The sequence below is a fragment of the Oncorhynchus kisutch genome, linkage group LG16 (assembly GCF_002021735.2).
Source record: "Oncorhynchus kisutch isolate 150728-3 linkage group LG16, Okis_V2, whole genome shotgun sequence".
Classification (NCBI taxonomy): Eukaryota; Metazoa; Chordata; class Actinopteri; order Salmoniformes; family Salmonidae; genus Oncorhynchus; species Oncorhynchus kisutch.
The window spans coordinates 4,343,838-4,356,337 of record NC_034189.2 but is presented as its reverse complement, the minus strand read 5'-3'; the positions used below and the strand labels follow the sequence as shown (position 1 = coordinate 4,356,337).

Below are 12,500 nucleotides of genomic sequence, written 5' to 3'. Positions count from 1 at the left end.
ACCATCGAGTTCTTGGTCAACTCCCTGACCAAAGCCCTTCTCCCCTGATTGCTCAGTTTGGCCGGGCAGCCAGCTCTAGGAAGAGTCTTGGTGGTTCCAAACTTCTTACATTTAAGAATGATAGAGACCACTGTGTTCTTGGGGACCTTCAATGCTGCAGAAATGTTTTGGTACCCTTCCCCAGATCTGTGCCTCGGCAAAATCCTGTCTCTGAGCTCTACGGACAAATCTTTCGACCTCATGGCTTGGTTTTTGCTCTGACATGCACTTTCAACTGTGGGATTTTATATAGACAGGCGTGTGCCTTTCCAAATCATGTCTAATCAATTGAATTTACCACAAGTGGACTCCAATCAAGTTGTAGAAGCATCTCAAGGATGATCAATGGAAGCAGGATGCACCTGCTCAATTTGGAGTCTCATAGCAAAGGGCCTGAATACTTAAATTAATAAGGTATTTCTGTTTTTTATTTTTAACATATTTGCAAAACAAATTTATTTTTTATTTTTGGGGGGAATATGAAGTGTGGAAATGTGGAAAAAGGGGTCTTTGAATAGGGGTCTGAATACTTTCCGAACGTATACATTCATATATAAATTAGTATGGAGGAATGGTCTAAGATCCCTTCCAATGTGTTCTCCAATCTCATAACACATTTTAGAAAAATGCTCAGTGTCGTTATCCACGCAAGGGGGGGTGGTGCTGGAGTTCAAATGAATGCAATAAACAGAACTAAGTCAAACACGTCCATATGTTTCATGTGTTAGATACCGTTGCATTAATTCCATTACAATGAGCCCGTCCTCCTATAGCTCCTGCTACCAGCCTCCTCTGACACAAACACGCACACACACACACTCCACTCACATTGTGTTGATGGCAGAAGGAGATAGCCCGTAGTATCTGGTAGACGTATCTTCTTAGGCGGCTGTAGTCTAGTCCCGTTGGACTCTGTTCTAGGTCATCTAGCACCGTACGTTCTACAAACTCAAACACCAGGTACCAGCGACGTCTCTTTTTCCACACCTCCAGCAGGTTGACTAGGTTCTCATGGTGCAGTTGCTGGAGAAAGGGCGGGAACAAAATGATGGATTGATTGGTTGTTTTGATTGATTGGTTAGTTAGTTAGTTAGTTAGTTAGCATTTGTATATGTCAGGAATGGGCAACTTTGATTGGGGGTCACACAAAAAAATACTCATGAGGGGCCACAGTGGCTTGCGGGTCCGGGTTTGTGAGAGAATGGCGCCAGAGGGGATGGCCGCCATTTTACCGGCTCCTGAACTATTTTTTTTATTTTTTTGGCCGTCGATCTTAACTATTTTATAAATAATGTTTCGGCCATCATTTCATCTGGACATCAAAACAGTGACCTCGATTTAAATGTGGACTTTTATTTCTACAAATCGGAGGCGAAATCCAAATCCCCGTCACTCAGACGAGGCCCGAGGCGGAGTTATTAGAGGTCGGCATGCGGGATATCTAACGAGACAGTCGCCATTACCCTCCGTTCTATTGACGAACGTGAAATCACTGGAGAATAAACTGGATGAGCTCTGTTGGAGACTATCCTATCAATCACTGGAGAACAAACTGGATGAGCTCTGTTGGAGAGACTATCCTATCAATCACTGGAGAATAAACTGGATGAGCTCTGTTAGAGACTATCCTATCAATCACTGGAGAATAATCTGGATGAGCTCTGTTAGAGAGACTATCCTATCAATCACTGGAGAACAAACTGGATGAGCTCTGTTAGAGAGACTATCCTATCAATCACTGGAGAATAAACTGGATGAGCTCTGTTAGAGAGACTATCCTATCAACGTGACCTGAAGAACTGGACTATCCTACGTTTCACAGAGTAGTGACTGAACAAGGACATGGAAAATATAAATCTAGCTGTTTTTTCTTTCTATACATCAGCAAGACAGAACAGCTGCATCTGTTAAACTGAGGGGAGGTGTGGGGGGGGGGGGGGGTGTCTCTTTGGCAACAACAGCTGGTGTGCAATCTCTAATATTAAGGAAGTCCCGAGTTTCTGCTTGCCTGAGGTAGAGTACCACACTATCTACCAAGACATTTTTCATCTATATTTTTCCCAGATGTCTAACTCTGACTGAACAACTCAAAAAACTCCCTACCTTATGCAAATGGACGTTAGCTGTGAGCGCCGAGAAACGGTACAGGGGATGTTCAGTGTATCGACAACAAACATATTCCATGGGATGGAATGGTGGGCTTTTGTACAGAGGGGGCTCCAGGATGGTGGGCAGGCCTCTACACTCTAGTTATAAATGTGTCTCCCTCTGCCATATGGACACATTGTACGATACATGCACACACTAAGCGATAGTGGATACACCGAGAGCAACTGGCGGCTAAAGAGCTGAGCGCATTCAGTCTATACCGGCTCCCCCCTGTATATAGCCTCCACATTGACTCTGTACCGGTACCCCCTGTATATAGCCTCCACATTGACTCTGTACCGGTACCCCCTGTATATAGCCTCCACATTGACTCTGTACCGGCTCCCCCCTGTATATAGTCTCCACATTGACTCTGTACCGTAATACCCTGTATATAGCCTCCACATTGACTCTGTACTGGTACCCCCTGTATATAGTATCCACATTGACTCTGTACCGGGACCCCCTGTATATAGCCTCCACATTGACTCTGTACCGGTACCCTCTGTATATAGCCTCCACATTGACTCTGAACCGGTACACCCTGTATATAGTCTCCACATTGACTCTGTACCGGTGCCCCCTGTATATAGTCTCCACATTGACTCTGAACCGGTACACCCTGTATATAGTCTCCACATTGACTCTGTACCGGGACCCCTGTATATAGCCTCCACATTGACTCTGTACCGGTGCCCCCTGTATATAGTCTCCACATTGACTCTGAACCGGTACACCCTGTACATAGTCTCCACATTGACTCTGTACCGGGACCCCCTGTATATAGCCTCCACATTGACTCTGTACCGATACCCCTGTATATAGCCTCCACATTGACTCTGCACCGTAATACCCCGTATATAGCCTCCACATTGACTCTGTACCGTAATACTCTGTATATAGTCTCCACATTGACTCTCTACCGTAATACCCTGTATATAGCCTCCACATTGACTCTGTACCGGTACCCCCTGTATACAGCCTCCACATTGACTCTGTACCGTAATACCCTGTATATAGCCTCCACATTGACTCTGTACCGTAATACCCTGTATATAGCCTCCACATTGACTCTGTACCGTAATACCCTGTATATAGCCTCCACATTGACTCTGTACCGTAATACCCTGTATATAGTCTCCACATTGACTCTCTACCGTAATACCCTGTATATAGCCTCCACATTGACTTTGTACCGGTACCCCCTGTATACAGCCTCCACATTGACTCTGTACCGTAATACCCTGTATATAGCCTCCACATTGACTCTGTACCGGTACCCCCTGTATATAGCCTCCACATTGACTCTGTACCGTAATACCCTGTATATAGCCTCCACATTGACTCTGTACCGTAATACCCTGTATATAGCCTCCACATTGACTCTGTACCGGTACCCCCTGTATATAGCCTCCACATTGACTCTGTACCGTAATACCCTGTATATAGCCTCCACATTAACTCTGTACCGTAATACCCTGTATATAGCCTCCACATTGACTCTGTACCGTAATACCCTGTATATAGCCTCCACATTGACTCTGTACCGTAATACCCTGTATATAGCCTCCACATTGACTCTGTACCGTAATACCCTGTATATAGCCTCCACATTGACTCTGTACCGTAATACCCTGTATATAGCCTCCACATTGACTCTGTACCGTAATACCCTGTATATAGCCTCCACATTGACTCTGTACCGGTACCCCCTGTATATAGCCTCCACATTGACTCTGTACCGTAATACCCTGTATATAGCCTCCACATTGACTCTGTACCGGTACCCCCTGTATACAGCCTCCACATTGACTCTGTACCGTAATACCCTGTATATAGCCTCCACATTGACTCTGTACCGGTACCCCCTGTATATAGCCTCCACATTGACTCTGTACCGTAATACCCTGTATATAGCCTCCACATTGACTCTGTACCGTAATACCCTGTATATAGCCTCCACATTGACTCTGTACCGTAATACCCTGTATATAGCCTCCACATTGACTCTGTACCGTAATACTCTGTATATAGCCTCCACATTGACTCTGTACCGTAATACTCTGTATATAGCCTCCACATTGACTCTGTACCGTAATACTCTGTATATAGCCTCCGCACCCCCTTGTATATATTGTTATCTTTTACTGCTCCTCTTTAATTACTTGTTACTTTTATCTCTCATTCTTATCCGTATTTCTTGAAACTGCACTGTTGGTTAGGTGCAAATCCGGACGCTTATAACAAATCCCGCTACGCCCTCCAACGAACCATCAAACAGGCAAAGTGTCAACACAGGACTAAGATCGAATCCTACTAGACCAGATCCAACGCTCGTCGGAAGTGGCAGGGCTTGCAAACTATCACGAATTACAAAGGGAAACCCAGCCGCAAGCTGCCCAGTGACGCGAGCCTACCAGACAAAATAAATACGCTCTGTGCTCGCTTTGAGGCAAGCAACACTGAACCATGCATGAGAACACCAGCTGTTTTGTACGACTGTGTGATCACATTCTCCGTAGCCGATGTGATTAAGACCTTTAAACAGGTTAACATTCACATGGCTACTAACGCCCGATGAAATACGAGGACATGTACTAAAGTGTATTCACTGACAATTTTAACATCTCCCTGACACAGTCTGTAGTACCCACATGTTTCAAGCAGACCACCATAGTCCCTGTGCCCAAGAATGACAATGTCTACATCTGTAGCCTTGAAATGCTTTAAAAGGCTGGTCATGGCTCACATCAACAACATTATCCCAGAAACCCTAGACCCACTCCAATTTGCAAACCGCCCAACAGAACCACAGATGACGCAATCTCTATTGCACTCCACACTGCCCTTTCCCACCTGGACAAAAGGAACACCTACGTGAGAATGCAGTTCATTGACTACAGCTCAGCATGCAACACCATAGTCCCCTTCAAGCTCATCACTAAGCACAGGACCCTAGGACTGAACACCTCCCTCTGGAACTGGATCCTGGACTTCCTGACGGGCCACCCCCAGGTGTTGAGCGTAAGTAACAACACATCCGCCACGCTGACCCTCAACACGTCGTCCCTTCAGGGGTGCGTGCTTAGCCCCCTCCTGTACTCCCTGTTTACCCACGACACGACTCCAACCCCATCATTAAATTTGCTGAAGACACGATGGTGGTAGGCCTGATCACCGACGATGATGAGAGGAGCTGATCGTGGACTACAGGAAACGGAGTGCCGGGTATGCCCCCATTCACATCAACAGGGCTGTAGTGGAGACTGTGGAGAGCTCCTCGGACACGGGCTCCCTCAGTGTCCACACCACTAAGGATCTGTCATGGTCCAAACACACCAACACAGTCGTGAATAGGTGACAACAACGCCTCTTCCCCCCCCAGGAGGCTGAAAAGATTTGGCATGGGCCCTCAGATCCTCAAAAGGTTCTACAGCTGCAGCATCGAGAGCATCTTGACTGGCTGCATCACCACTTGGTATGGAAACTGCTCTGCCTCCGACCACAAGGCGCTACAGAGGGTAGTGCGTACGGCCCAGTACATCACTGGGGCCGAACTCCCTGCCATCCAGGACCTCTATACCATATCAGAGGAAGGCCCTAAAAATTGTCAAAGACCCCCATCACAGTTTGTTCTCTCTGCTACTGCACTGCAAGTGATATCGGAGTGCCAAGTTTGAGACCAAAAGGTTCCTGAACAGATTCTACCCCCAAGCCATACGACTCCTGAACAGATTCTACCCCCAAGCCATACGACTCCTGAACAGATTCTACCCCCAAGCCATACGACTCCTGAACAGATTCTACCCCCAAGCCATACGACTACTGAACAGATTCTACCCAGAAGCCATACGACTCCTGAACAGATTCTACCCCCACGCCATACGACTCCTGAACAGATAATTAAACAGTTACCCAGACTTTCTGCTTCTCACCCCCTACCCACAGGTACAGTACATAGTACCCACAGGTACAGTACATAGTACCCACAGGTACAGTACATAGTACCCACAGGTACAGTACATAGTACCCACAGGTACAGTACATGAGTAAGTATTATCTCAATCAAAAAGTTTTTGAGTTAATTTCCAGCAATTCTACACATTTTTCCATGGGGCAAAGTTTTTATTTTTGCAGTTTTAAGCAAATTTGCTGAAATTCTACACATTTTGCCATAGGATGGAGAGAAATGTTTGCAGTTTAAAAAAAATAGAAGATATTTGAGTGAGTGTGACTAACAAAATCAATGGGAACGCCCCGGTCGATCATTTTTCTGACGTGGGCTAAAAACTCCTGATGCACAACCAACATTTCAAAATTGCACCATGTGTATTCTACTACTCTAACTCTCAACAGTAGGTCGACCCCCCCGACTGAGGGCTGCCAGTTGCCGATTCCTGGTATTTATTTATTTTTATTTTACCTTTATTTTACTAGGCAAGTCAGTTAAGAACAAATTCTTATTTTCAATGAAGGCCTAGGAACAGTGGGTTAACTGCTTGTTCAGGGGCAGAACAACACATTTGTACCTTGTCAGCTCTGGGATTTGAACTTCTATTTGATTTCAATATATTCTATTTGAATCTGTTCTATTTTATTTCAATATATTCTATTTGATTCTATTCTATTTTATTTCAATATATTATATTTTATTTCAATATATTATATTTTATTTCAATATATTATATTTTATTTTATTTCAATATATTCTATTTGATTCTATTCTATTTCATTTCAATATATTCTATTTCATTTCAATATATTCTATTTTATTCTATTTTATTTCAATATATTCTATTTGATTCTATTCTATTTTATTTCAATATATTCTATTTGATTCTATTCTATTCTATTTCAATATATTCTTTTTGATTCTGTTCTAATTTATTTCAGTATATTCTATTTTATTTAAATATATTCTATTTGATTCTGTTCTATTTCAATATATTCTATTTGATTCTGTTCTATTTCAATATATTCTATTTGATTAAATTCTATTTTATTTCAATATATTCTATTTCATTCTATTCTAATTCATTTTAATCTATTATATTTTATTATATTCTGTTCTGTTTTAATCTGTTCTATTTTACTTTAATCTATTTTATTATATTCTGTGCTATTTTAATCTATTCTATTTAATTATATTATATTTGACTTTATTCTGTTGTATTTGATTCTGTTGTATTGGACTATGTTCTATTTGATTCTAATCTATTAAACTCCAACTGACCTTCAACATCTTGATCTCTCTCAAAGCGATCTTCTTGACTGTCTTGTCGTCCTCTGACTCCAGAAACTTCTTAACGGCCACGATCCTCCCGTTCTCCTTGTGACGACACTTCATGACCATGCCGTAGCTTCCCTCGCCGACCATACCCAAGTTCTCATACTTCTCCATAACACACACTAGGCTACACACACTCTGCAACACACACTCTATAATAACACACACTAGGCTACACACACTCTGCAACACACACTCTATAATAACACACACTAGGCTACACACACTCTGCAACACTCACTCTATAATAACACACACTAGGCTACACACACTCTGCAACACACACTCTATAGTTACACACACTCTGCAACACACACTCTATAATAACACACACTAGGCTACACACACTCTGCAACACACACTCTATAACACACACGCATACTAAAACATACTATAACACACACTCTGCAACACGCATATCTTACAACACAGACACTCACACACACACACGCACCCACACACTAGGCTACACACACTGATAATACAACACACAAAGTCTATAATACACACTTTACAACACACACTCTATAACAGATTCACACCATAACACACACTCTATAGAAAAAACACTAGGTTACACACAATATGACACACACACACACACACACACTCACAAATAAATAGCAGGTTGACGTTTATTGTCATGAGTCTTGTCCTGGAGGCCGTACTGAGCGATTTTCCCTTTGAATGACCAGCTGCAAATGTCAAAATGTCTATATTGTCAACATCAAAAAATTGGCATTAGGGTTAGCAGTGTAGTTAAGGTTAGGGTTAGGTTTAAAATCAGATTGTATGATTTGGTGTCAGCTAGTGACCACTATGCAGAGCTATCTCCAGAACAAGATCCAGGAATGAAAAAACGCTAACCTGCGAACGGATAGACAAAAAAAAGAGGTGACAGGTAGTTAGACTAAACAATATTATTTACCAAATACTTTTTCTGTACATTTCAACGTTGTTTGCATGAAATAAAATATTTCATAGTCTACAGCCTAAATGGTTGCATGAAAACAATAGGTGTTTGATTGCGCACATACATAGATCGCGTGTAGTAGAACTAACTTCCTGATGTGAGCGTTCTGAACCAGGATCATTTCCGGATACTCAGATGAGCCAGCGAGGCCGACTTCAAAAACTTCCAACGGTTTGTTGACCGATTAGTGGACTAATGTTCGGTACAAAGACTCCCAGATCCGTATCAGATCGATATCACTCTTATCGATCAACGTAAACAGTGGTGTAAAGACGCACCGGACATCCGAGATGAGACGACTAGAGAACAATTACCTGTGTCACCAAAGCCGTTACCCGTAGCAACTGGCCTCCGGGGCTGTACACAAAAACAACATCACTCTACTCTCTACCCCAGCAGCGCGAGCTCTGAGAATGTGAATGATGAGATTTTAAGGAAAAGTGAACTATTAGGACATTTTCCTTGGTGTCATTTTCATCTTTAACAAAACCAATCAGATATTGGTGAACTTCTATTTTATTGTATTTTACTCTATTCTACTCAGGGCCAGTTCTGTGCTTTCGGGGGACTTTTTACGTTTTTAAGTTAATCTCCTGCATTTCTACACATTTTGTAATGACTTATGCCATCTTAATGTCATATCTGAGTGAGAATGGCTATCAAAAATCAATGGGGGCTATCATGCCAAATAGTGTCGACTTGGAAAAAAAAGTCTCACCATGGGATTCGATAAACAGTGAGCAAAGATTTTTTATAACTAACCCAAGATAGACCACTGTCTGTCATTTCAATCGGAAGAAAATGAATCATACTGAGCAGAACAATTAATCAAGGTGGGCAGAGCCAAGCACGAGCTAGCGAGAGCCAATTGGCGCGTTCTACCATGTATTTGCATATTTCCGTTAGGGAACGTGCTTGTGTTGCAATAACTCAATTCGCCCTAGCGCTCTTTCTAAACAATATATATAATAATAATAATTTTATGATAATATAATAATATATATATAATAATATAATATAATAGCATATTTTAAACTTTGACACATTGAAACTTGACATTGGGTAAAAGTCCACAAAACTCAGTCCACTCTGTTTGTAACAGATTCAAGTTTTAGAAACAGAAAACTGTTCCGAGGTTCCAGTTGTTTTGTTACGCGGCCAAAATCATTGTGTATTCAGTGGACAGTGTTATTCAACCTTTTCTAGCCCATGGTGTTGCATGTTTATCCTTTCAAGCTTGGAAAAGAGACCCTTAAATGTAGACTTGGACCACACACCCACTCCACTGAATAGCAGGCTAGTGATTGCATTTCAACTCCCACACTTAGCCACTGATTCCTTCCAAATCACTCATTGTTGAATTTGCGATTTCCAACTTGTTGTGTCATGTTTAAGTCCAATGGCCGATGAGCACTGATACGTTTTATCTATAATTTCTCTTCATATGACAATAATCGAAAAGGATTTGCCAGTAGATTGTCGACTTGATTCATGACGACGACTGCTTGTCTAGCTAGTATTTTGAATGTATGATGTTGACATGATCAGTCCAATCAAAGCTACGGTAGATATAACGTGATTTTACGTATTTTTATCTGTGGCCAATGACCTTGAGCCTTCTTGGATGGGCACTTTTAATGAAAATCTATGGCAGCACCCAAGGGGCTTGAATTTTCTGAGCTCTCCCTGTAGATTTTGACGTATTGTCCGCATGAGTGACAGAACACTGAGCCAATCACGGCGCAACTACAGAACAACCAACCCTTCAGCCCCACCACCACATGAAGCATGGAGTTAGTTACAGAACACTGAGCCAAACATGGCGCAACTAGAGAACATTACGCTCGGTGTTTTCTGCCCCACCACCACAGAAAGCACTGAGCTAGGGTGAAACGCCTGCATTTTGGAGCTGCCTTACTCAAGAAAAGAGACCATGTTTGTATGCGGTGTCATGACGTGGCCTTTTCTGGGTATAGATCATGGCTTCCCACTCTCTCACTCTCTCCTACACCCAGGTTCTGTTATCTCAGGTCGTAAATTCCTGGCGGAGACTCTCCTCCTGGCCATGCAGTATGAAGAGAGAGAGACGGCTTCACAGAGTGAACAATGGATTTCACGTGGCCGGACTCCTAAATTAATTAAACAAAATGTCCGCTTGTGAGAAGGTGGGAATGGTCCGTGGACACTTAAGGGGCGTGCATGACGAGTGTGTTTCATTTGGTGACCTCAGAGAGGACAGGAAACACAGACAACTATATCTCTGAATGTGTACATTTCTCAATTATGGTGTTTGCATCTAATTATTGTATAATGTCAATGAGTAAAGATGAAACTATTTGTGAAATGATGTAATATGATGTTTAAACCTTTAATGTGAGAGAATTGTATTCCCTTTAAAGTTTAACTAAGTCATTGGCCCTGTGAGCACAGACATGATCAGGCGTCATAGAACCGCCTTCTCTACTGTTACGAGTAAAACCCCCTCCTGAGGAAAATCCTCTTCAGACCACGTGAACCTCGGTGTAAACTGAGGTGCCACAGGTTTGAGTTTAGACTAAGCAAACCCACAGTGTGAGCTGTGATTGTGAATAGTTATTGAATTCCTAACCATACCACGTGGAGCATTGGCTACACGGCTGGAAATGGTTCAACTCTGAGACTATCGATCCCTACAGAATAAGAGCAAATCTTAGATACTAATTACTAGTCTGCAGATAGAAATTATGACAACCTGGGATGCGAAGACCGTCAACTGCCGAAACATCTATTCACTGAGAACATTTCTGATTGGCACTCTGAAGTATCCATTTTAACCATGAAAGACTTTGATCTTCAGGGAAACCGAGATCGAGAGAGAAAGAGACGCGGATGGACTGACGATTCCAACAGAGATCACGACGACACGTGGGCGTAAATATATATATATATATATATATATATATTGATTGCAATTATTCCAGAATGAGAGAGCAAAGGATTAGTATTTCAATTCATATAATTATCAATTGTGTGTAATGATCCCTGTGGTGGCTTATATCTGCATTACCAAATGAGTTACAAACTTCATACACCAGTCAGAGTTATACTTAAACTACATCTTTAATAATAAGAGCTTTGCCTTTTGACTTTCAATGATGCGTCATCTCTAATGAACCATTGAAAGTACCAACAGAAAAGTACAAAGATCTTTTATAGCCAAGATACACCCCTCTCAACCTACATGACGAACCACAGATCGTAGGAACAGTTCACAAAGGGACTTTATAATTGAGAAAGGAGTATCCCTTAGCCAGATAACATTCACTATAAATTATCGTTCAGTTTGGTCCCTAAGACGAGGTTCTAATCTCGTTCCTGGTACTTCATAGCACAAAAACATTACCTCATGTTATCTGGAATGCTCTTTAGGGTTTATCACCCAAAGACATCGTAAGTTTCCTCTGTCAGTGCTATCTCATAGAGGCCCAATCCTCAGTGGAACACACACACACAATAGTTAACAGAATACTCTATTCTGTCAAATAAAACAACCATTATAATGCAATACAAGCATTATAACATGATCTTGCAATGTTCCACGCCATCCCTCTGGTCTCTCGCTCCGCCCACTTCCCTTTGTCCACCAAGCCGTTATATTGGCTTAGCTCACTAGGGAATCTTCCCTATCCTTGTTAGTAAATACATCTGTTTGTTTATGCATTTCTGTGAATATTTAGTAGGTAAATAAATTATTAAGCCAATTGGTGAATGGATGATTCATAGTAAAGGCTGGTTTCCTGCAGATAACCAACAATTTACGACGTTTGGAATGAGACTAACGTCAGGTAAAGAATAATTAATTAATTAGAAGACTAATTAATCAGATATAAAAAATATCTGAAGAGTTCTAGTAGGAAAAGGATAGCTTTGTAATCTGAATATTTTCATTGTTTAATTAATTAATTACATTTACATGATTAGTTTAATCACGTAATAATAATTACTGAGAATTGATTTGTTAAACTAACAGTCTTGACTTTTAATGATGCCAAAGACACGACAGTGGCTTTATTA

At 41.7% G+C, this 12,500-nt stretch overlaps 1 protein-coding gene across 2 annotated transcripts in view; it reads right to left on the bottom strand.

Annotated features, from left to right (window-relative positions):
* Positions 1-7,690, bottom strand: part of LOC109883474 (cyclin-dependent kinase-like 2) — a 30,533-nt gene extending 22,843 nt beyond the window's left edge. For both annotated transcript variants that reach the window (XM_031791624.1, XM_031791625.1), the window contains exons 1-2: positions 7,421-7,690; positions 868-1,062 (exon numbers count right to left, since the gene is read on the bottom strand). In XM_031791624.1, coding sequence (XP_031647484.1) covers positions 868-1,062; positions 7,421-7,588 — 363 coding nt within the window. In that variant the 5' untranslated portion in view covers positions 7,589-7,690. The remainder of the gene's footprint in view (positions 1-867; positions 1,063-7,420) is intronic.
* Positions 7,691-12,500: the final 4,810 nt, after the last annotated feature.